This window comes from Amphiura filiformis, chromosome 16, assembly GCF_039555335.1.
Source record: "Amphiura filiformis chromosome 16, Afil_fr2py, whole genome shotgun sequence".
NCBI lineage: Eukaryota > Metazoa > Echinodermata > Ophiuroidea > Amphilepidida > Amphiuridae > Amphiura > Amphiura filiformis.
In genome coordinates this window covers 40943177-40969657 of record NC_092643.1, presented here as the reverse complement: position 1 = coordinate 40969657, position 26481 = coordinate 40943177, and the positions used below count along the sequence as shown (strand labels likewise).

At 36.6% G+C, this 26481-nt stretch overlaps 2 protein-coding genes across 2 annotated transcripts; both read left to right on the top strand.

Moving 5' to 3' along the window:
- The first annotated feature begins 315 nt into the window (after positions 1-315).
- Positions 316-9977, top strand: LOC140172644 (uncharacterized). Its single transcript, XM_072195777.1, has 4 exons — positions 316-361; positions 8293-8515; positions 8823-9218; positions 9518-9977. Exons 1-4 carry the CDS (start codon positions 316-318, stop codon positions 9975-9977), a joined length of 1125 nt encoding a protein of 374 aa, XP_072051878.1.
- Positions 9978-10896: 919 nt separating this feature from the next.
- On the top strand, positions 10897-25265 carry LOC140136605 (neuronal acetylcholine receptor subunit non-alpha-3-like). The gene is made up of 6 exons (XM_072158290.1): positions 10897-11014; positions 11269-11417; positions 16319-16363; positions 17686-17795; positions 19409-19980; positions 23341-25265. The coding sequence occupies exons 1-6, from the start codon at positions 10945-10947 to the stop codon at positions 24039-24041; spliced, it is 1647 nt and encodes a 548-aa protein (XP_072014391.1). The 5' UTR covers positions 10897-10944; the 3' UTR covers positions 24042-25265.
- The last annotated feature ends 1216 nt before the right edge of the window (positions 25266-26481 follow it).

Sequence of the window (26481 nt, the reverse complement as noted above, 5' to 3'; positions counted from 1 at the left end):
ATCCAATGTTAATGTCCAAGTCTTATTACTGTACCATGTAATCTGTAGGAGTATAGAAAAATGAAGTACATGTATCTATAATTTAAAATACGTCAGTGGAAAAAAATAGTCCAGAAAAATGTAATTGTGTTTAGTAGGTCCTACACAATAAACAAATTTTTCTTTCTGAATTGGCCTTTTTACGTGTATGAAAATGTACTTCAACTGCAACGGCAACTGCAGAAATATCGATTGGATTTCTTGCTCAAATTTACTTCAACGCGAACGTCTGATTGGTTACTGCACCACCAGAGTCTTGCCGCTCAAACTCGGTACATGCGTATCAATGGACGATCTAAAGAAGGGCATTGTGTAAGAGCTTGTAAGCGACTGCATCCAAATGTTTCCCTTTTGTTTGGTCAAGTGGGTTATTAGTCACATTTCAAGACAAAAGACTCTAACTTAGGTACTTCGTTTGAATAAACACGAATGGGCTCAATAACCTCCTTATCATATTATTTTGAAACTAGCTATACGTTTCAATTAATATTTTAACGATAGTTATAGGCCTATTTTTAGTAAAGGCTCAATTATTAAAGTTACCGTTAGCTTTGTCAATTTCATATTTCCATTTTACAGCGCAAACAAGGTTTTTTTTAATGTCGGCTTTAACGGCTTTTTTAGTGATGTATGGCATAACTTATTTATTTAAGTGCCATACTGTATTAAGTTTTCTGATTTTACCAACTTTCAGGGAACTTAACTCAGTTAATGCAACCCAACTATAACAGTTAAAATTTGCTTTTTCAAATTCGAAATTTTTACAATTTTTCAACGCTTTATCTCTTACAAATATAATACTCTACTACTCTTTATAAACACGCAGTATAACAAAACACAAACCTTCATATGTTTTTGATAATAAATAGCCTTCTGCATATTGCACCGCTTTCGAACAGTCTTAAAACTATAACTTGTGTAAATTGTTGCATTAATAATAACATTTATGACCCGTTCTTCACGTTCTTATGACTTAACTAAATGGGACCAGGTTTTAAAAAGGGTGAAAGATGTTTTAAACTTTGGCCCTTTTTACGTTTTGTGGTAGATACATATTTTCCTAGGTATGATTTAGGCCAGTGTTCTCTGGAGGGGCCCGAAAGCTAGATTACAGTAATATTGATTTTTAATACCTATTTCAATGCATCCAAACGCCCATGGGAATAAATGAGGTGTCACTGGAACCGTTATCATAATAGGCAGGTCCATCCCAGGAAAAACCTACTGCTTTTTCCTACCAAAACCATACTTGACATGTATTTTACTTTGGATGAAAGAATTAAAAAGCTGGTTATTAACCACATCCAAGAGGTCGGGTGTACACCCATTCTGTTTTAAATTAGCGTGGAATGACCCGTTCGCGAATTTGGGCGCCATCTTGGATTCAAGTACACTTTTGTTGTGGCCTGAATTTATTTTCATCACCATGGTTCAATGAACATACAAGCACCTTTGAAGTTTTAGTACTTGTATACTATGACTATTACGACACATGGACTCACTATGTCATTTCATCATATTTTTAACATCTAGTCATATTCAGTTGAGTCATATTGGGTCAACGGTGAGTCCATTTAGTGAATTACATATTTGTTGTTGTGCGCATACACTATCTATATATAAGTTGAAGGTAAAATGAAATAGTTCCATAACATTCTAAGACTGTAAACATGAGTTTTTAGGGATTTTAATGGATTTTTTGGAATTTTGGCCGCCATCTTGGATTTAAGAGAAAAAATGAGGTGGTCCATGTGCTTATTTTACTTCTTTTATCCAGAGTAACATACATGTCAAGTATGGTTTTGGGTGGAATAGCAGTTGTTTTTTCCTGGGATGGACCTGCCTATAACGATGTACAACCAACTATATAGATTAACAAATTACTAATAATTGCCTCTTTAAAAGTCAACACATTTTTTAAGTTTCCAACACTTATTTCCTACTACCTTCACCAATTGTGTCGCGTCGTCTCTTTCAAACTCGACATTTTTAACTTAAAATTAATATATCATTAAACATAAAACCTAGAAGCTTTATGATATTGGGCCTTTCAAAAATCTCAAAAGAGACATTTGGTCGCGGAGGCCGTAAAGCATCTTTTAGTCTTCTTTTATCAGTTTGCTGGTCACAGCTACCTACTTCATAAATCAATCATTTCTGTATATAGAGCGCCAAAAAAGTAAAATCACATCCATGACGAGCTGTTCTTCAACTGAATTTCTCACTCACAGGTGTCTATTCGGCGAATTATTTATAGAGAATTACTTGACCCCAGCAATGATTACTACAAAGTGATTCGCCCGGTCAATGATAGCTCAGTGCCAGTCAACGTCTCTATGCAACTTGTTCTTACTGATATTACTGCAGTTGTGAGTATTAAAACGTATACAACTCGTCGCCATATATACACCTTTTTCTCGTGACTGCATTTGTACTGCATATTTCGGTTTAATCTTCACTGAGCGGTTTTATGGCTGGAAAGGTCACGGTGAATTTGCCGTGGACATAAGTGCAAGTGCACTATGCTGCGTATTTTCTCCTCGGTTTTGTCATCTTTCACTTCAGCTTCCACAAAATAATTGTTTAAACGGGAACTGTATTATACTGGTTACCTTTTGTAGTAAAACTGTTATTTCACCAAATTAATGTTTGACCCTGGCTGATACTATCCTCTGGTATTGATTCCTGCCCTCTATCAGTTAGGTAACCTAATCCCCTAATTTGATCTTGTGGCCTTGGTCATCAAACCACTAGCCTTGATTCAAGGCTTCTGCCTTTTTCCTCTTCTTTCTTCCTTTTTGTGGCGCCCTCTACGGAGGGGCCACATATAGGCATGTACTTTGTGAAATCTTCTAATTTCAGTCTTGCTAGATTTACTCCTTAATTGTTTTGCTAAAATTATGCCCAGCTCAGAAATAAAACCACAATATGCTAGGATTTTATTTTATTATTGTTTTCTGATATGCACGGATAAAATGATGTGTGTATATTCTTTGTTTAAAATACAAAATTAATGGACTTATAAAAACACCAAATAACCCGTGACCTTTGTATGGTTTAAACCAGTTTACCGCCTCTTAGAACCCGATAGACGGTGACATTTGACCATTCTAATTATGTATGTTTTGAACATGTTTGCACATGAACTAGTTGTTTACAGTGTGAAGAATCTACAACATGCTCATCTATCAGGGCACAGTTCTTTAACCCCAATACATTTGTGCATTCATTGAATGACCTTTGAAAATGTGAGTACAAAACTCATACTTTGCAAATTAAGGTCAAATTTTGCACTATGATTGTTTAATTGAGGTTATTGATAATATAGTGATTGCACACAGTGCACCTAATCCTTAAACAAACACCAATTAATTAATTACACAACCACTGACCAAACATGAAATCACTAATGGTTTATGTGCTTGAATACAGCTCAGTATCTTTGTGGTGACTATCTCTGATAAAAAACAAAACATTAATTAACGAAAATCAACCCTGGTCAGCAGAGAAAGGAATAAATTTGGAAGACATGACTGTGTTGAAGGTCAGAAGTATAAAATAGAAAAAATAATATTTATTGTAATATGCCTAACTGCTGGGATGGGTTCCTAGCAAGGTAAAGTGAAAGAAACCCCAATGGCTATTTTGTCTGTTTAAAATAGAGTTCTATGGCCGACTTAAAGTCATAATTATGACGTAATTTTGTTATTTATTAATTAATTTTTAGCAGAATTAATAACATAAAATGGGCTGTGCCTGTTTCATGAAGAATAACGATCGATCTTACCCTTGATTTAACAGGCCTGTCAATTTCTTGGTATTGTTTGATATGAAAGGAGGGTATGATTGTTTTGTATTAGTTTAAGTATTTCCTAGCCTCTCTTAGCCACATGGTTGGCTACAAAAGACACAGAGTAGCCTATACCTTATAAACTGGCATGAGTGCGCCGACCCCAAGTTTTCAACATTTCAGGATTGTTTCTGGACGGAGGTCGGGTGAAAAACGAAATTACGTTTACATGACTTTGTCGTGTGACAAGAATGAGTGTATAGATGACTAGGGAAGCTTACTTATTTGTGTCTTCTAGTTATCCATCATATACCCTAGGCCCTGATAACGAAATTCAACAATATTCAATATCCAAAGCAATATCCTCACTACAACGGCCCCCAAAACAGAACTCCCACCCCACATAATCGCAATTGACACGAAAGCTTCATTCCATGAAGCATTTCTCTCGTATTTGATCATCTTCTACTCTTCCCTAAAAAAATCATTATAATACCAAATCTAATCACCATGGAATTCACCATATCCCGTCCAGCTCACATTGGGCGCCACATTCCTTTTTTAAAGGAATTTTTATTTAAAAATTACTTTACTTTTGCTCGAAATTGAACATGAAACCTTTAAATACCCAATTGACTATAAAAGGCCTATATTGCTTATAGATCAATGTTTTTTCTGAAGTATTTCCAAATCATTCTTGGATGTCATTCTATCCATGCATGCACTGAGCATGCTGGTTGTGGCCACAGAGGGGCCTGAGGGTTCATGTGGTTGACCATGGTCTGCCCCCGGGGGGGGGCACTCCAACTTTGGAGGTGACGCGTATGAGGGCTGTTAATACCCCCTTTTTCAGCATCGCTGTCACCCAAAGACCCCATATTTTTTTACGAACACATGCTCTGTCCATGCTCTGTCACCCAAAGACCCCCTATTTTTTCATTTGATCTGTCACCCAAAGACCCTTGCAAGTACAATGAACAGCAACTTTCATTTATCATGGATTTTGTTACTTATTTTGAAAAAACAAGGAAATTTGAAGCCATTTAGAACTAAATACTCAACTTTCGAGGTTTCTGTGGCGCTTTTTCGACTCTCACCTAAAGATTCCATTTAAAAAAAAAGGTCATGTTCTCACCCAATGACCCCATATTTTTCACATTTTGCTCTCACCGAATGCCAAAAATCATGCTCTCACCCAATGACCCCATATTTTTTACATTTTGCTCTCACCGAATGCCCCTTAGTGCGAAAGTGCCTGCCCTACACCTATATCCATTTCATATCGAAGTGCCCCCCCCGGGGTCTGCCTTCCTGATCTAACCTGAAATCCCTACTGGCTGCTTACAATAACATCAAGCACACTGTATACAAGAGACAGGGTATTCTCACACTGTTCCTTGTCAAGGCCTTCAAGTTCCTTGTCAAGGCCTTGTCAAGTTTTATCCAGACAGGGTATTCTCACACTATTCTCACACAAGGACATTCCCTCCAGTTTTAGCAGATGATGTTCTGTGCATGTTGCGTGGCCATGGTTTTAAATAGGTTTATATACCAATGGATAAAATGAACAATTGATAGAAAAATGCATCAGTCTATAGAAAGCCTGAGGACTTGGAGCAAGTCTATCAAACCACATGTTTGACCATGCTGCCATGTGGCTGACGCCTGGCAGTGTTTTTACTTTAGGCCCTAACTTTCTGCCACCATTTTCTTAAGTAAACTTTTATTTGTTTGTCAACTTTATTTATTATTTATGCAAATTGCTCATTCCATTATTACACATCACTTCCTTCCCAGATCTCTCATGATCTCATAAAAAGGTATCTTGATATTTATTATATTAATTATTATGTGTATATTTAGAAACATCTAAAATAACACTCTCTCTCTCTCTATCTGGATCTGATATTCTGGTCAATACATTCTGAAACTGGCTCTCAGTAATTATCATGAATTATTGTGTCTTGTGATTTCTTTTGCTGGATTTCGACCAAGGGGATCTTCTATCGGTCCCCCGGACCCATGATCGTCGACGAGGCCTCACTATTTATTACACTTTGTTTCAGCTTGTTTTGATGCAACAAAATAGAAAAGATACGGAAAAACTGCGATGCTATTCAATCTTTATTTTGTTTCACAATTTTGTTTATTTTTACACCGTGACGAACTAAACGCGTACTGCGAGCTGGCAATCTCTCGCAGGACGCCTAGCGTCGCGCAAAGTTGATCGCGCGCGCCAGTGCGGTATTTGCGTTTGGGTGCTGATATCTCGAATGCTGGACCCTATATCGATTGATTGGTGACGTCTGAGAAAAAGGTCTATACCAAAGAGTCTGACCAATTACTCTTTTAATTGATTCAAACAAATTGAATATTTATTGAGTATACGACACCGAATTGAAAAATATAATATCCTTAAAGGGGTATAGCCCGATCGCTAATAGCCTCATGCCCAGAACCCAAAATTATACCGGAAGTGGTATAATTGTTGGTATCAGAATAAAGATACCATTTTTCTCATTCACTCAGTGAAATTTCAGGGCTCAAAGATATTTTAGTTTGGATGTTATGAATGAAAAGTTGCACCTTTTTGGTCGACCAATTAATTAATACACAGTGTTCCTTTGGGGCTAGAAAATTACATTTTTAGCTCTCATATCAAAATGAATTGAAACACCGGCGTGAAACTTCACAGATGGGAATTGGTGGTAAAGGTCATTCAATCAAGAAGAAAACTTTATATAATCAACTCGGACCATCCCCTTGAAATGGATGGCATGTACTTGAACAGCTGTGTTGTGAGGGGTCCTGTAACATTAATTGGGTCCCCTTTTCCGGCTCAATTTGCTCAATAAGATAAATCGGCATTGTAACTAAAGGTTCTTGAGAGCAGTTTGGGGGCACTTTGACCTTTGACATATCGGGGAAATTGCTTGTATTATTATTCATTCTTTTAATATTGTTATAATGTTATCATTAACAATATTTATATAATAAATATAAATAAATTTTTTAAACAATTTTTATTCTAGTAAAACATTTTAAATAATATATCTTTTCCCGATAGGTCAGAGGGCAAAGTGTCCCAAAAGTGCAAAAACTGTCAAATCACTGGCCAACAAAATTTAACTTTTTCTCTGGTGACTTGGATTTAAGAGTTGTTTTTAACTAATTTGGGGTCGCAATGGTTATATTTATGATTTTAATGCTACGCTAAAATTTGTTCATTTTTTTTTTTTTTATTTATTAATTAATTAATTAATTAATTTATTTATTTATTTATTTATTTGTTTGTTTGTTTTTGTTTATTTATGTAAATAATTTGATATATTTGAAAGAGGTATTTGAGCAATTCGAAATTTTGATTTTATAATCCTATGGGGTCATTTTGAACCCCACCCCTCCCAAATTGCCAAACGCACAACACCTATGGGTTTGCATCATGCATAATGATCAGTACGTCCATGTCATCATCATTAAAAAAAACCATTCTATGTATACCTGACGCCGGCAACTAGACTACTATAAAAAAAAATAGTATCACATCTTTCCTGCTCAATCAAAATAATACTTGCAAATAGATCATAGTTTACTAATCTAATCCTGTAATATAGGTGATCATTGTTTACATGGTTTGTTATGGTTGGGATTAGTGTCCGATCTCTGTAATGTAATGTAAATGAAGCATATTGATATGCAGGAAGAATCGATCAGGGCGCTTTATTGTCCTATGAGATGTAGGGCCTAGTGCGAACTGTCCAAGCTAGTATCATAATCTATTAGGGAAAGATAAACACTATTCAAAATATCAATAGATAAGACGAAAGGGATTTAGAGATTTGTAATTGAGTCATGCATGATTTAACAGAAGGTCCTTCCCAAAACCCAAACGTAATGATTAAGCTTATTATCAATGATTGTGTTATTTCTATATTATGATAGGTGAAAATATGTAAAGCTTACTTAAAATTGGCAAATTGAGTTGATTGGTCTAGCTAGAGATCAGCTTAGGGAATTAACATGTCTAATCCGTCAATGAAATCTCATAGAAATGAGCTTCATTTTACATCATGCATGAAAGATAGACCAATTTATTCATGTGATTTACTTGATTTCTGCATGGAATTATCATAATTCCTTTATAACGCATCATAATATGTAATTTAGGTTTTTGTATAGCCATGTTGATTTCAACTGGCGCCTTTAATCACCTCAACTAGATATTGCTTTCATGCAACTTTGTTGAGTAATTTTGTAAATGAATTAATGGATTTCAAATCCAGCCATGAGTTTTTTCAGCATGTCTCTGAACCCACCTATTTTTGGGCCACCGGCCAATCTCTGATTGACCATATTTACACCAACGATTCCAGCTTAATTTGTGATGTTAACAACCTCCCCCCCCCCCTTTGATGCCTGCCACCATAGTGTAATTAGGTGTTATGTCAACTTCACCTTATCAGATCCTAAACCTGCTGTGGGCAGATCCAGTTGGTTATATAGCAAAGCCAACTGGGATGCTGTCAACAGCAAGTTAGCTACGTATAGATTTGATGACAGTGTCAATGTTGACACTGCTTGGGATAATTTTCTCAAATTTTTCATGGAAACCATGTCTGAATGTATTCCTCAAAAGTTCGTCCGTTGTAAGTCTAAGGATCCTCCATGGCTAAATTCTGACCTCAGGTATCTAATTAAAAAAAACATGACTTGTTTAATAAGTGGAAGAAAACATCTAAAGCCGACATTTATACCAAATATAAAGCTGCTAGGAATGCCCTCTCCCACTAAATCCTTCTTGGGGCTATGTCAAGTCTCGGTCTGGCTAATCCTCCATTCCCGATACCATCAATTACAAGGGAACCTGCACCTCTACTCCTCTTGAGATTGCCAATACTTTCAGCCTTTTCTTTTCTGAGTGCTTTAATACGGATACTGCCTCAGACTTTGCTGCTCCTCATTATAACATTGATAATTCTTTATCTCATTTCAGGTGCAGCCCTGGCGAAATTGTGAAGCTCATTAGCAAGCTGAACAATAACTCAGCTGCTGGTGTTGACGGCATAACTGCAGTGATGCTTAAGAACACCGCTGTTTCCGTGTCACCCATCTTGTGCAAGATTTTTAATCTCTCCATCTCCACAGGTGTTACACCCAGTGCATGGAAACTTTCCCGGGTCATACCCATTTTCAAGTCTGGTGATCGTCACTCTGTTACCAATTACCGTCCCATCTCTTTGCAACCTATTGTCTGCAAGACTCTTGAGAGAGTTATTCATAAACATATTCTCACTCATCTTAATCTCAACAAAGTCCTGACCAACCAGCAATTTGGGTTTCTTCCCAAATCCTCAACAGCAGATGCTCTCCTTACGGCCCTTAATGATTGGTATGTGCATCTTGAAAATCGGGAGAGTGTGGCTGTTGCATTATTCGACCTAAGTAAGGCTTTTGACAAAGTCCCCCACAATCCATTGTTGCTCAAACTTTGTTCTGCTGGTATCACTGGCCCTCTTCTATGCTGGCTTAGGTCGTACCTTTCCGGCAGAACCCAGTCTGTTTCTGTCCATGGTGTTTCTTCTGACCCTACTCCTGTTCTGTCTGGTGTTCCCAGGGCTCTGTCCTGAGGCCTCTACTCTTTCTTATTTACATTAATGATCTTTGTATGTCTTCATTTTCTCTCAACAGTTCTCTGGTACTATACGCCGACGACACCACCCTCTTCAAACCTATCAGCAATGACAGTGCCATCACCAGCTTTCAAGCTGACATTGACACCATCCACCACTGGTTCTCCAAAAACAATCTCACGGCCAATGCTTCAAAGACCAGGCTCATGGTTATTTCAACCAAGAAAGACCCCTTTCCCAACATGAGTCTTTATATGAATAACCAGGTGATTGACAGAGTTTCCTCTGTCAAATTCCTTGGTATTCATATTTCTGACAACTTATCTTGGAATGAGCATGTCAATTTCATCTCTAAGAAAGCCAGAAAAACCATAGGCTACATTCACAGAGCATTCAATTGTGCCTCACCAACTATCCGGCGTTTGCTCTACTTAGCCCTTGTCCAACCAATTCTGGAATATGGCAGCATCACCTTCCATCCATTAAATGTCACATTAACCAACAGGCTGGAGCCCTGACCTTTACCACCAATTCCCATCTGTGAAGATTTGCTTGCAGAGTCATTCTCCAATCCTGGAATCTCTCTCACGCAGACCTTCTCTGTAAATCTCCCAAGCCTGTCTAAGCGTCGTGACATTCCTCAACCACCTCTGCTCTTCTCCCAACCCATTCAAGCCCCACCCCAAGACCACTCTCCGCAATCTCAATAGACTCTCTCTTTCCGAGGGCTCACACTCTGCCAAAGGTCTTTTTACCCATATGTTCCCACCTTGTGGAACTACCTGCCTGAAGATGTTGTCCAAAGCACCTCCCTGCCAGCCTTTAAATCTGCTGTTTGTCTCCACCTCGTGTAGCCATTTCGTTTGGTCTCCTTTAATTTCTCCATTCCACCTGTCCTTGTCCTAATTATGTTTTTTATTTATTTTGTTTTTGTTTTTGATGTAATGGGCATCCCTTTAATTTAGTGATTTCACTATTGGGTTTGTCCAGGCTTTCTAGCCTCCCAGCAAACACAAAAACATTTTAAAAACGTTTTTAATAAGTTATATTTTGGCTTTGGTTTCGATAAAAACGTTTTAATAACATTAAAATGTCGGGTTATATAAAGGTCATGAAAACGTTTTAAAACGTTTTGTATGAAAACACACTACAACAATGTTTTTAAAATGTTTTCAAAAATGTTATTGTAAACTATTTTTGCAAACATATTTTGCCAAATATTTTGTCAACACTTAAATAACATTATGTTAAAATACGACGTAGTTTAATAGTTTAATACCTGTTCATAATGTTCACCGAACCGGCAAATCCTTCAGCTTCAAGGATTCCGATATAGCTAGATATTATAGAAACTTATGAGTAGCCGGAAAAAAACATTAAAATGTCCTATTATATTGCAACTGGATTAAATTTCGAAAACGTCATTTTGTCCTACAGTCGGCTAGGACAAGCAGGAGGAGCGGCTTCGTTGCTTGTAACTCAAAGATGGATATTTACACCATCTGTCGTGTTGCTTGCTATATTTGCTTGATTTTGGCACAACAAAACATTATTGGTAAGTTTTCAGCAGTTAATGTAGACCTGTCATTTCGGACAGAGTATGGACAGAATTGTGTCATGGGGGAGTGATGCTACTTTTAGTCTGCAAATCTACCACTTGAATGCTAAGCATTATCCTGCAAAATCATTGTTACTTAGGACGATACATGTTAAGAAGTATATAGTAATAAGCTTGGCTTGGAAGCCAGGCTAAAAAGTTAAAGCACATCCATTACCAGCTGTTCTTCAACTGATTTTCTCATTATACAGGTGTCTATTCGGCGAATTATTATAGAGAATTACTTGACACATTGTTCGACCACACCAATGATTACTACAAAGTGATTCGCCCGATCAATGATAGCTCAGTGCCAGTCAACGTCTCTATGCAACTTGTTCTTACTGATATCACTGCAGTGGTGAGTATTAAAGCGAATTGGTTGCGATACAACTCGCCGCCATACATGCCAAAAAGTCTTTAGGGACCGTTCACAAACATTTGTTAGGGGGGCCTGATAAAAAAAAATTCATCGTGAAAATTTTGTTGCCCCCCCCCTTTTCAGATCTCAAACATTTCAGCCCCCCCCCCTTTTTTTGGACCTGAAAATTATGAGTCAACCCCATAGAAAAACATATAAATTCAATTTTCCCCATTTTGCATCAAGCCCCCCTAACAAGTGTTTGTGAACGGTCCCTTAAAGCATTCGATGGTCAATACATTAAATGAAGCAGACTGAATATTGAGTATATAACACCGATTATTAAAAAATGAAAATATCCTTAAGGGCTCTGGTAGCAACCTTTGGACAGTATTTTTGTGCGAGTGAGAGCACATGAGGCATATCGATTACATTGCATTCTGAATACGAAGAATGTACTTCTGATATCAAATAATTTTAAGTTCTTGAAATTCGCGATATAAATACACATTTTATGGCAAATGATTAAAAATTGATATTTTTGATATTTAACAGTCCGCGAAGAACTTTATAAACTTAAAATGTTCTGTAGCTAGATCAATAGCCGACGATCAATTAAACCTTTCTCAATTGACCTTTCTTATTGAAAAACAAAACATAAAAAAAAATTATTTTGGGGAAAAAATGTAAATCTTCAATATGAAAGGTCAAAATTTTCAATTGATCGTCGGCTTTTCATCCCAGCTACATGCACTTTAAGTACATAATAGATTAATAAATTTTACTTCGAAGACTGTTAAATACGTTTGTCATAAAATTTGTATTATATTGCGAATTTCAAAAAATCAAATTATTTGATATCAATTATGTTAAATGTTAGAATGGCAAAACGGATGTAATTCGATATGTCTGGTGTACTCTCAGTTCAAAAAATACTGTGCAAATTCCTTAAATGGATGGCTCCCATCATACTTGAACAGCTGTGTTGTGAGGGATCCTATAACATTAATTGAGTCCATTCTTTCGACTCCAATTCCCCACAATAAGCCCGATCGGCATTGTAACTTCCGGTTTTTAAGAGCCGTTTTGAGACACTTTGACCTCTGACATATCGGGGAAATTGCTGTAATTATTATTCATTCATTTCTTATTGTAATAATGTTACCAATAACAATATTTCAAATTATGATGCAATTTTATCAGTTTCGCCGTCGAACAATGATTAAAGGAGGAAATAAGAAAAGTGATCCCGCCTGGGAATTGAAACCAGAACCTCTAGTTTACGAGACCCGCGCCTTAACCACTTGGCCAGGGGAGCTTCATAATTAGGCAGACTGGGAATTCAATCTATAAGCGAGCGGTCACTTAAACCTACCTCCTTCATGCAAGTCATCCCAACGTGGCTCGGGCTTGACAAGCGTAAATACAGCCTGTCTCCAAAAAAATTGTGCAAGTGAAAAGCGCCCTCTGTGGCAATTAGAAAATACCGTTGTGACAGGATGCTTACATCAACGTCATGGGCACAGTCTTAGCTCTCAAATACCGTTTGTTCTGTTCAATTTGCTCTTTTTAATCTCCAGATATGTTTAGTTAACAGCCAAAGGGTAAAATCACAATTGTGCCACTTTTACTAGGGAATAGGGCTGTACATGGAAGTCAATGATAGCTGATGTTGATGCGTCTAATGCACTCCTCCTTCGGGGCTCGTGCATTAGACGCATGAACATCGTCGCGCGTGCATTATTTTGTCTAATTTCATTAATTTGTCAAATTTCATGAACTTGTCAAAGTTCATTAACCTATAAGTGTGCAATATTTGCTTGTCTTTTAACATATATTGAATGACAAAGAGAACAGTATTTACCATGATAAAATCATTGACATGCACATGTATTTAATTTTCAGCAGAATGTGAAATATTTATTTATCAGTGGAAAAAGAGAATCATTATACCTTTATCATGATAAAACAGTAAAAACAATTTTGTATTGTTGTGTAATTGGTGCATTCTTTTGATTTCACGATGGAACTCTTGATAAACTTGATGCTATCAATCATTGATTTACATGTACAGCCGTCTTCCCTAGTATAGTAAAAGTGGCACAATTGTGATTTTGCCCTTTTGTTGTTAAGTAAGCATATCTCGAGATTAAAACAAGCAAATTGAACAGACTAAACGGCATTTGAGAGCTATGACTACGCCCTTGACGTTGTTGTAAGCATTATGTCACAACTGTATTTTCTAATTGCCAAAGAGGGCGCTTTTTAGTTGCACAATTTTTTTTGAGACAGGCTGTAGAGCCGTCATCACTGTAGAGGAACATAACATAATGTTTTTAATATTTCAAATAATTGATTTCAGAAATGATCATGTTTTTTATTCTAGTAAAACATTTAAATAATATTTTGTATGCACAATAAAAAAACAATTTTCCCGATAGGTCAGAGGGCCAGGCCAAGTGTCCCAAAACTGCAAGAACTGTCCCACAATGCATTGCAACTTTCAATGCCGATTAAGCCTATTGTTAGTGATTGAGTCAGTTCAACATTTTAACAGGTGAAAATGTCTAAAGCTACCTTCAAATTAGCAATTACGATTGGTCTAGTTAGAAATCAGCTTAACATGTCTAATCCGTCAATGAAATCTTATAGAAATGAGCTTAATTTTACATGCTTTATTCATCATGCATGAAGGAGAGACCAATTTATTCATGTGATTTATTTAATATTATCATAATTTCTTTATAACGCATCATGAATTTACCAGGACACTAGGGAAAGGACAATATATTTATTACGTGGAAGCAAAAAGATAAGCAACGGTTGGACGACTTGGTTTAAATAACATGAATAAATAAGATACATTAAATGCTATTTTATCCTTACATGACATTTGAGACAATACTATGATCTCCATTTTCCATTTTTAAATTCCTGAATACGTTGTACTAGAATTACCCAACCTTTGAATGTGTTGGGTAACTCCACATCTTAAGGTCAAATTTGGACCCGGGGGGGCCACTGGTCATTGACCAGGGGGTATCATGCGTGGCCAAAGATTCAAGTAAAAAGGGTCTTTTTTCATGATCAGGCACTGTACTTATGTATCGTGAATAGGGTATCTAAAACAAGGAAATTTGAGAAAAAGGGTATACCTTGTACAATAAATCAGTGTTTAGGGTCCTTTGAGACAAGTATGTAATAAAGGTTAAAAGTTATGAACTTTTGAATTTGTGTTTTCCCAGTTATCATGAAGGGTTTTAGAGTCAAAATATGACTGATTTACTTGCTTAAGTTCTAATGGGGGCAAAAATAATGTAAATACTTATTTAGGGTATGAAATTGCACTTGTCATACTTGTTTAGGGGTGCATTTTCAGACCTTGTAAATACTTGTTTAGGGTGCTATTTGAAACTTCGTGGCCACGCATGATACCCCCTTGTCAATGACCAGTGCCCCCCGGAATTTGGAGCCATGATTGTCAAAAGAAGGTTAATAAAATGTGTCGCTGGAAATGCATTACTTATAGTCTGTATACCTTACTCGAGTCAAAAAAGTAAAATCAAATTTTGAGATTTTTCCAAAAACTAATAATTTTTGCAGGAATCTGTTGTGCTAATTGGATTCCTTGCATTATTTTCTTAAAGGAGTATTTCGTGATCCTAGCATCCTCTTTTTATGACATTTTTCAGTACATATCCACGAAAAAGCCTATTCCCAAAATTTCAGTTGATTCCGATTTTGCGTTTGCGAGTTATGCATGATTATGTGTATTACACTGCTCCATAGACAATGCGTTGTAATTTCGTTCTGGTGCACCAGAACGAAGTTCAAATTTCACGATATCTTTGCAAAACGAATTAATCTGCAAGAAATATTTTGTACCTAAACATTATGTAGCCAGAGGTTTCCAGTGATATAAAAATCTCAACTTTTTTTAAGAAAAGTGGGGGGATGAGGCTATGGATCACGAAATGCCCTTAATAAATGTATACTTTTATGCACTTCTCATCATTGCATTTAGAGATAAGATACCAAACAATATCTAAATTACTGACTCAAGGAAGGTATACAGACTATATCTTTTCTGCGAAGTCACCATCAGAAAATCGCAGCCGAGAACCGAAGCTCACACTCGCAGCGAAACACCGAAAATCGCTACAGCGAATCAAAATAGTGGTCGGACAATAACCTGGCCTTTGAAACTTTACATGTATTTGTCATTTTAACCATTCTAGTGTTAATTGCATTTTGAAGCTGTTATACTTCGAAAAGATTATGGTATGCTTTTATTGTTACCCTGCGTTATAATAACACCACAATTGTTTCTGTTACAATTAGTGCTAGGTCAAGCCATTTTGTATCCAATTAGAGATGGACAGTGCTTTCTTGCACGGCATCTTAAAAGGTGCTTAAAACCACACCAAGCTGTATAGCTGAAAATATGCGAATTTCAGAGTAAACATGCAGAAATGACATATAGTTTTGATAAAAATTTTCACCAAATTCATCGGATACACATCGCTTTTCCCACCCAGCCGGTGTGCTCCTATCTAGGGCCTAAAATGATGGCGCACTGTAAGATTGTGGTCTTTACACTTCAGTGGTTTAAAACAAAAAGTCTTAGGTCATCAAATGATTCAACCTCTTAATTGATAATAATGTCTTTTCACTTTCCATGTATGAGAAAATCGTGCTTAAAATTACCTATTTTTCCACTGAAAAATGTGTTATTGAGTTGAACCAGAAATACTGTACAGAATTGATTTGACTCTGTTGGTGTCTTTTTTTCTAACATCGCATCAGCCTAACTGTATAGTTGATAATATTGATACAAGATTGTCTTTACTATTACATTTATAATTGTAATGTTTTCTTTTTGCCTTTTATTTTCCTCATAGGAAGAAATAAATCATCAAATTGAGCTTAATGTTTGGGTAAGACAGGTAAGTGTTCGCAAATCAATTTGGCCGCCTTTCTTTGCAGACTATAGACGAATCCAACGAGCAAAGTGATGGTCAGATTTCAGTCGGCCATTACTGGGTCCCGTCTGCACCAAACTGGTGTTGTTACTGCCCAATTGGGTGGATTAAATCCGCTTAAAAATCGAAGTTGAATTGTATTATGTTGTAAACTTTCATCATTCTTTTGTCTACGTGTAACACGGGTGATGTAAATGCAGTTTAATATCCCCGACAAGGCCACATTATTTCACATTTTAGGTGGAATAGACCTTAGGGGGGACCCAGCTATGGCTGCCATTGAGGTGTAGGAATGCTTGAAAATGGATTCGTCTATAATTCCTTTTCATTAAAGGGGGGTAACCCTATTGGTTTTGGCTATGGATTGTCTTTAAAATTACATAATAATATCAAATATCGCCCCTGTTATGCTGCTTTGTGAAAAAACGAGAGCATTTTCAGCGTAAATGTGAATAAATAGCCAAATTTGCAATCCAATACTTTGGTATACGTGAATTGCATTCTGGGCAGGCAAGCAACAACAACAATTCCCGTTCGTATGATGAATGCTGACATGCTGTACAATGCCCGGCCCGTATTGAACGGAAAATATTTGGGTTTTTTCGTACCGTTTCAGAAAAAAAGGAAACAAAATATATTTCCCCTTGCAATATGTACATTTAAAATGAATATAAAAAAGTTTGGGTTAAAAATGGAGAGAAAAAAAAATCTTTCGATACCAGGTTTTGAACCGGGTACCTCTTGGGTAACGCACAATGCGCTAACCAATTGAGCTATTCAGCCGACTATCGCCATCGTGGAAGTTTTATAACTAAATACGGCGCACCGTCTCCTCAGCAGTTAGTGTGGTTCGCTTTTTTCACAGAATGTGTATGACGCGAAACCAAAGTAGCTGTTGAGGAGACTGATGATTCGCAATTAATTCCCTGCCCAGAAATCCGAAGTAATTTTTATTATTTACAAACTGGTAGCCTGTAAAAACCGCTGTGTTTCATGATTTCTCCGGAAATACATCGACTTGGAGCGTCAAATTTCAGGATAGTAATGAGAAAAATAGTATCTATTATGTGATACCAAAACCTCATCAACAATGAAAAAAATCAGGGGGATAATGCTGTCGATCGGGTTACGGACCTTTAAGGGATAAAATCAAAACACGACCGACGGAAGAAGAAGAAGATAAAAGAACAAGAAGATATTAGATTATTATTTGCTTCGGTTCGCTTCAGTAAACATGTTTGTTGTGTTTTGTTTTTACTCGATTTCTTTTTATTGATTGATTATAGGTGTGGAAAGACGCATTTCTCACGTGGAATGAAACTGAGTTCGGAGGAAAAAAAACAACTGGTGATTCCAGGGAGTTTATCTGGATACCAGACATCACTTTGTATAATGGGTATAATATATTTTACACACTTTATCTAGTATTTTCTAGTATTTGTATGTAGGTCAACTAATGCCGCCTGGATAAATAGTTTGTAATAATTATACGATAAATTTTAATATACAAATTAAGGTCGTTCAGCTCAGGCTCTAGTACGCATGTGCGCCTCTCGGCAAAAGGGTTCTAAAATCTGTCTCTATCGACCTTTTCATACTGAGTAATTCCGATAAAACCCGAAGCATGAAATATTTTCCCCAAACGCGCTCGCATAAAAGTACCTCTTCAGCATCATGTACAGTGCGAAGTTCCAATGAGTAACAGGCTTCATAAACTACGATGAACTTTCGACTGTCAATAATGGATGAGAGAGGTACTTTTGCCAAGGATACTCAAGTGTGTGGTGGTATGTCTAAGTTGTGGAAGAGACTGACCTGTGGAAGAGGTGATGCATAAACAAATCATTCTGCAAAAAAAAAAAAAAAACAAAAAATGACGAACATTTTATCATGTCTTCCCATAAATATCTTATTAACCAAGTAGCTGAGGTGTTAGCTCAATATGCTAGGAAAATATTATAACCGGTGACCCCGTGTTCACGTTGGCTTAATAAGCTGTATTTTAGCGCAAAAGGGTGCCAAAATTCATGACATTTCTTGTCCGCAAGTTTGGGTACAATTTGACCCCCTAGTTTACTGGATAAATAGCGCGGTTTTGATATGAAATTTTCTATATGGAAAGCTATGGAAACCCGGCATGGAACCCTAATCGATTATGTAACGAACCAAAAATGTTCTATTCAGGCCCAAAAAAATTCTACAAAAGGAATAAGAGGGTCAAAACCGATAAATCGGCAGTACTTGTAATTGAAAAATCGGCAAAAATAAAGTATCTCTAATTAAACTACTCCTTTTTATTCATAAATCAAAGGCAGTCCTTCTAAGTTTCATTCTGGAAAATATGGAGATCATATCTTGTGAACTTTTATTTTACATCAATTTCAATAATGTGTTTTCCATTGGGAACTTACGTTACTAAGGGTTATTAAACACGTTACTATGGTTACTGTTTAAAAACATAAAACAATGCAATATCGTCTTTTGGTTCAAAATGAAATTTTTGTTAAAGGGGAATTGATTGCCTCTAAAAAGAGTTGAAAAAGAATTGAAAATTTGGATGAGGGGATCAAATACAAAGACGAGGTTTTTGTAGAATAACTCAATAACGATAGGTCGTAGATAGTACAAACTATGCATTTTTTAATCCGTGTCATCAGACGAGTAATTTGATATATCTTTCAACAACTTGAGTCCACTACCCCCCCCCCCCCCTATCAGTGATTTTGAGTGTCTATCCTAACACTTCATGGTATTAAACATTGGTTGACATGGGTGTTGAACTCAATCCTTAACTAAGGCCCGTATGAGATTTAGCTCCTGGACTACGGTATAGATGTTATATAAAACGACTAATAAAATCCTGTCATCATGGAGTCATGTCAAAGGTTCATTACATCCCGTATGATTAAATAAAATCATTGAAATGGCCCATGTACACAGGTGAATCCTTGCCTTTTTTTTTATTTAGTGACTAATAATTGTTTGTTTGTGTGTTGTTTATTTTTGAAGCGTTGGTGATTCCAATGATATAAAAGCGGAAGGCGCAAAACTTACTGTTAGTTCCGATGGATCAGTACGGTGGACCGTAAAGGTCACTCTGCGGTCGGCCTGTCAGATGAGGTTAATCTCTTTCCCTTTCGACCGACAAGAGTGCATTCTTCGCTTCGGTTCCTGGAGTTATGATGGTACTTTAGTAAACCTGGACATCCTGTCGGGAGTAGCTGGGTTCGATGTACAATCTGAGTACCACGCAAACAGCGAATGGGATCTGTTGTCCGCTATTGCTTACCGTAAAGAGATATCCTATCTCATTCCTTCGAAGGCATCAGCTCCTCCCGTAGTCCTGACATGGCCAGAGGCATTTTTCGCAATAAAACTAAAGCGAAAATTTACTTTCTATTTGTTCACCTTGTTGGTACCTTATTTCATCATTTCGTCTTTATCAGGGCTAGTATTCTACCTCCAACCAGAATCTGGTGAAAAAATGAGCTTGGCTGTTACGACATTACTATCCCTGGTAGTTTTTAATGAGTATGTGATGAGTATTGTACCACCAAGTGCGGATTTCTTCCCTTTACTGAGTAAGTATAGCTTCGTCATTATAAGGTAATACCCCCACCACCCCACCACCCCCCCAAAAAAAACGGTTGATCGTATGCCAACTGTCATATGCATTCGAAACATAATTTATTTATGTGCATTATGACACCTCATTTATATATCGACGTCGTAGCGCACAGTGTCAACACGCTATATTATAAATATTTTTTTCATAAAGCTTCATACTCCGTTGGTGATCAATATTCTATTGTTGACACAGATAAAGAAAGTTTACATATGCATTGTGATATACCCGTGTGATCGAATTATACACGCAACTGGATCATAAATGTGTTCTTTTATATAATTGTAATTCTCAAAATTAAATATATCACAATTTTAACTTTCGATTTAAAAATCGTTACGCCAAAAATGCAGTAAAAATTTATCCAGAGCAAACAGTGATGGCCGCTAATTAGTGTATTTAATTTCAAGTTAGTGTATGTAAAACAAAATCTTGGTTTTACCTCAAAACAAATCGAATTTCCTTGTAATAGCAACACCATATGGGATACTAGAGCATGCGGAAATCGTAATAATGTGTAGAATAGAACTTGATGGTATCTCATATGATAGTCGTACTATGCTTAGCCTGAGTCGCTCGGCCTATCTCGAACAAAATCGCCATGCGTAGCTGTTGAAAAACGAGAGGATTCGCTGTACTATCACGCAATTTTTGACACGAAGATATAGGGATGATGACGCTGTGTAGCGTACATTCAAATAAGAGTAACCCTTGCAAGTTGCAGCAAATTCCTATTCCTATTGCCTTGTATGGAAATTGCCATGGAAATAAATGATTGGATTATCCTCTTTGTTTCATGCTCTTGGAAGGGATCGAAATATGTGATAATCAATAAAAAATCTTTATTCACATCAGTGCTCATTGTTTACTTAATTCCACATTAAAGCAAGTTCAATGTTTTTGTGTACCAAGAAGGTCACAAAAAGTGGAAGACCAAGAGTTACATATAAGAGGGGAAGACCAAGAGTTACATAATTATGAAGAGCTTACAGCCACAAGTTTCTCATTTACTTGTGTGATACAATCACAATTTATACTTTGACAAGTTTGACATAGCAACAATGAAGTGGACCATCAACAAGCCATCATTTACCATAACAATGTTGATTAACAATATGCAGACTATTGTTCTCATTTGGGAATCAAAGGCCTCACACAGTATTGTTACTGTGCGTCCACCCACTGTTTGCTTTGTAATGGTGCATCCTACTGAAATTATAATATCACAACCCATAGCAATATCACGGTTTGGAAATAAGCTCTTCATATGTTGATAACACCGCCCATTCAGGAAATTTTGAATCTAACTTGGGGCTCATGGAAGAACAGAGGATACCTTAAAACATCCACTGAATGAGTAACCCAGGCAAAAGAAGAAATAAAACAAACAAACAAACAAACTTTACCACTGGAAGGACAACTGTAGGTCAGAAAAAATATTGAAATGTTCATGTTATAATTCGACATTACGTGAATAATGACCACTGATGTGAATAATGATAGCTGTTATTGATTATCACATGTTTTTATCCCCTCCAAGAGCATGAAACAAAACGGATAATCCAATAAGAGCTAAACAGATTTCCTTCAACGGATACTAACAATATTTCAATAGGGTTTTACTGCAATTTTCACATATAGGGTTACGTTCATTTTAATGTACGCTTCGACATTGGGACCATTGCAACAAATGAGGTGTCATAACGCCGGCACAGAAATAACTTCCGCTTCGAATGCGCATCTTAAATTTGGCATACAATCAACCGTTTTGGAATAATGGTCATTAATTAAGGTGGGGTAATAACTTTTTGGTAGATGTGTACATCTATTTCATTCGGCGAATGAGGTAGGTCTAGTGGAAATTCCCGGCACAGGGATTTCGAACTAACTGCGATTTACATGTACTGTGGAGTATAATTGCTCTTTGTACAGATGGCTTATAACGTCTGCTCTAAAAGGACGGAATTTTTTCATGGTTCATTAACCCAATTCTAATGTTGAGAGCGGAACAGTGACTCAGACCTTAATCTATAGCCTAAATGTCACCAATTAAATCCAGCTAAAAGCAGCTAAAGATCGAAACAGAAACAATTACGCAGTAAAAAATTCTTACAATTGGGACCTTCCGGCTGATGATGACGTACTATAAAACAACGGGGTATCACGTGGTTATAAAATAACAAAATAATCACGTGGTACCCTCTTGACCTCGCTTTCGTTGTTTGATAATACGCGATATCGATGTTCACCCCAGGCCCCATCAACGACAGGAAGGTACCAATTATAAGAAAGGTCTATTTATAAGCTCCTATACTCTCTAAATGTGAAAGAGTGAAATATCACTCAAAAAGAGTGAAATATCACTATTTCGAAGAGCCATCTGAGTGACAACTCTTTTAGAGTGAAGCTCACTCTCAAGAAAGAGTGAAAAAATTCACTCCGGAAAAGAGTGAATCAGAAAAGAGCATTTATTTATTTATTTATTCATTTTGGCCTATTTTATATACAAGAATATCACAGCAGTTCATAACAGCTACTATGTGCTTTAAATTGTTGTGAGGCTATAGGCCCCAGGTTAGGTAGGGCCCGATCTAGGAATGTTGAACTGGTCTAAAGCTTAAGCACATACACGATGTGTCGAACTTCAGTGTGGGATGAATGATGCAAAACTATGGATTTAGTGAAGCTAATAGTCAAACTGTTCAATGGTGAGTACACTTAGGTGTAGGACATAACACTTGGCAAAGACCATGTTTACAGACCACAGTCTGGAGAAGCGTGATGCGGCGTAACCTACATAAGCTTACATATGCGTACATGTAAACCGGTAACTGGGCCGGTAACAAACTGCTCACATACATGACATATGACTTAAGCTTACTGCCGCCGTTGTCTCCAGACCAAGTGTATACTTGCTGCTACGAGTTATGACCTATACATAAATGTAATCACTATTGAGTATGCTGTCTATTTCTTCATCAAATCCGCTTTCTTTTCGCCATTCATTCACGTACACTGTTCGCCATCTTGTTACACAAGTTCAACAAACATCGGCCGATTTTCGGCGCTTCTGATTGGCTGACAGTTCACTCCAAGAAAGAGTGAGATTTTGCGCCACTTTTGAGCGAGTGAGGCTCACTCGAAATCGCGAGTGAAATTATGTGTACTGTTTTCACTCTTTTAGAGCTAAAACCCACTCTTTTAGAGCTAACTCACTCTGAAATTCAGAGTGGTTTTTCACTCTTTTACATTTAGAGAGTATGATCACCTAATTAATATTGATCATCAATTTTCTTTGTTTTGTTTTTCTGTGCAGCTGAGTACTTTACGATCATGATATGTTGGGTGGGCATGTGTGTTTTGATTTCTACTTGGATTCTGCACATTCATCATCAAGACCCTAAAGACTGCTCTCGGATGGGGCCACGATTACGAGTTTTCATCTTCGTCTACATGGCACGCGTTGTTGGCGGTTGCGGTCAAACCAAGAAGAACGACAGCACAACCACAGTTATTGCAGAAGAGCAGAGTTCATCTTCACCAGAGAACGAAATAGATTCCTCAAAAGTCACCACCACAGACATAGCAGGAGAGCGTAGCTCATCTTCACCAGATAATGAAATAGATTCCTCAGAGGCCACAACCACAGATATTGTAGGAAAGCAGAGTTCATCTTCACCGGCTTATGTAATGGGTTCCTCAAAAATCACAAGCGTAGACATTGCAGGAGAGCCCAATCCGTCTTCACCAGATAATGAAATGGATTCCTCAAAAGTCACAGATGGACGCGGTATGTTGGAATCGGATGTCAACAAAATCAGACAATTTCTTTTAACTAAGGAAGAAGAAGAAAAGAAACAGGAGGAGGAAGAGGCTCCTTTGCAAGAGTGGAGAGAAGCGGCTAAGATTGTTGATCAATTCTTCTTTGGGCTTTACAATGGCGTCAATATATTTCTGGTGCTAGTATTTACTCTGAAATCAGTGACGGCATCTTATACTATCGAACACGATTTTTAAAATGAGCTGTAAGCATTATGATAAGTGTTTGTGTATTAATAGGCATATTGTTATCTCATCAAACACTAACCCTAATGCCTTTGCATCGGGGCTAATATCTTTGCATCGGGGCTTGAGATTGGAATTCCCATTTCCTTTCTCACGAAGTAAGGGCTAAGAGTAATATTGTACAATTGTGTTTGGGAGTGGCCTTCTCTCCTTTTTCCTTTTTCTTGCTATTTTCTTCCATTTCTTGCTTTGTTTATCAAAGCTATCTGGTTAAATACCACTAATAGGCCTGGGCGGTACATTGAAATACGACGAGTAACTATTTGTTTTCATGGCATCTGAAAAGACTGCATTAAAATCTCTGAAATTGATCATGTTATATAGCCAAAATAGTACTTCTTAGGGTTTGATGCTTCAAAATGGTACATTTTCTCTTATTATATAACCCGAAATTAGCCATTTTCCCATTGAAACCAGTGTAATACATAATTGGTGGTATTTAACCATCTAGGCCAACATGCATTTTATTAGCCTACACTGGCTATCCAGGCTTGTGCTTTTTTTAGTATGAGCTTGGAACGGTCCATGGATTTCTCATGGAGTAGCATGTGTCTCTCACGGACCAACCTGGGTAAACAAACAATAAACAAACACAATATATCAATTAAAACTTGTTTAAAACACATTTTTCAACCATTTGTAAACCGTTTAAATTTAAAACAAAAACGTTTAGGCCTATGTCAAGAACAATTAAATGTAAATATGTTATTGTAAAATATTTGTTTGCAAAATTATTTTGTTTACATTTAAATAACATTGTGTTACAATGTTTTGTAAAAACTTTTTCACAATAAAAAACGTTTGTTTGTGGTAAAACAAAAAAGGATAGTGGTAAGCTCCCTTCTGTGAGAAGTCTGTGAGAAGTGACAAAGGATATCGTCAGCCTGCTACGCTAATTGCCTAAGTCATTCTTACATGTTACTCATTTGCACTTTTGATTTTCTTAGTAATAAACCCATAATTAATCAATTTCCAGCTGCATTTTTCATTAACTTGTGGAATACATCTTTTTTGATATTCATGCATGGTAACGTAAATGTACTCGTTTTCAATCTTTGAAGCAGCCAAACCTCCACCGTGGACAGGGTGAAAAACGGGTACATTTCTTAAAAATAGCATAATTATCTTCAAAAGTTGTTGTGAGCCGATTGAAATATTTGTTTCGGTTTATTAAAGCTAACGGCTACGGTGTCATGCTCAGATTTGCTTGAAAATGATACAGAATGTGTTAATGGGTGAGAAAAACTTGTTTATTTTTTCTAAAAGAGCGTTTTTTTACACGTTACTGTTTGCCTTATACTCATGTTTCATATCTTATCTATGGGCTCAATATGGAAATGAAGGGGGAAACGACTCGTGTATTCCATTTTTGATGTTTTCTGAAAAACCGTATTTGCCACCTGATTTTCAACATTACGTTACGTAACAGCAGAGGTCACGCCGGTAAAAATTACCAGAAGTGAGCTAAGTTGCTGTCGTACTGTTACTACTGTCTGTTCAATTAGCTTAGATTCTTGAATTTTTAAGATATTTGAAAAAATAAAAAATTGTGGTCAAAGTCATCAAAGAAAAGTGTTAGCACAGCCTTAGACCTAACGTGATTTATACTTTTCAAATTCTAAAGTTCAATTTAAAACCCCATTTCTTTTCAATTTTGGTCTTTTCCCGCGATATTTTTATAAAAAGCCGTAGAACGTCGGGTACCATAAACTTTTTGGAATCAATCCATTTAGAGCAATGGGGACGAATGTCACAATGCGCAGAGATGGTATTTATTCGACCATCCGCATCAGGAAGTATTGTCCAGCAAAATATTTGCCAATAGCCTATGCCTAATTTGTGTTGAAACCCTACTGTCGAAACATTACGTTATTATTTATGGGAACTAAGGTTTTCTAAAATAGGCCCAGCTTATATAAATACATTCCTTGTGTATTTATTTATTTATTTATTTATTTATTTATTTATTTATTTATTTATTTATTTATTTATTTATTTATTTATTTATTGTGCGAATGGGTCTGAGAATGGGTCTGAGAAGGTGTAGTCCTGTAGGCCTATTATAAAACTACACATTTATTTTCCATTTTTTATTTCGTTTTGTTTATTGAATACAAACTGAAAAAACTGTGAAACAAAAGAACTTTTATACAAGAAAATATTATTTAAAACAATCAGGTTACAGAGAACATTTCTTGTATAAAGTTACTGTATCTGAAAATGTCAAGCGAATGCTGATATTCTTTGGAAGGAATGGTGGTATTAAACAAAACTCAATTTACATTGTAAACCAGTTGAAATGAGAACGAAATCCATAATTTTAATGTCCTTGTTTAGGAAAAAATAATGCTCAGAATAATGTTATGCATAAAACGTACTCGCGCCATATAAT

Bases quoted from the DNA above. Each gene is read 5' to 3' on its own strand.
- LOC140136605 (XM_072158290.1), top strand. From the start codon at position 10,945: ATGGATATTTACACCATCTGTCGTGTTGCTTGCTATATTTGCTTGATT. The intron at 11,418-16,318 runs GTGAGTATTAAA...TTTTCCTCATAG, and splicing joins TTACTGATATCACTGCAGTG to GAAGAAATAAATCATCAAAT. The intron at 19,981-23,340 runs GTAAGTATAGCT...TTTTCTGTGCAG, and splicing joins GGATTTCTTCCCTTTACTGA to CTGAGTACTTTACGATCATG.
- LOC140172644 (XM_072195777.1), top strand. From the start codon at position 316: ATGCGTATCAATGGACGATCTAAAGAAGGGCATTGTGTAAGAGCTT. The intron at 362-8,292 runs GTAAGCGACTGC...TCACCTTATCAG, and splicing joins AGGGCATTGTGTAAGAGCTT to ATCCTAAACCTGCTGTGGGC. The intron at 9,219-9,517 runs GTATGTGCATCT...TTCTCTCAACAG, and splicing joins CTTACGGCCCTTAATGATTG to TTCTCTGGTACTATACGCCG.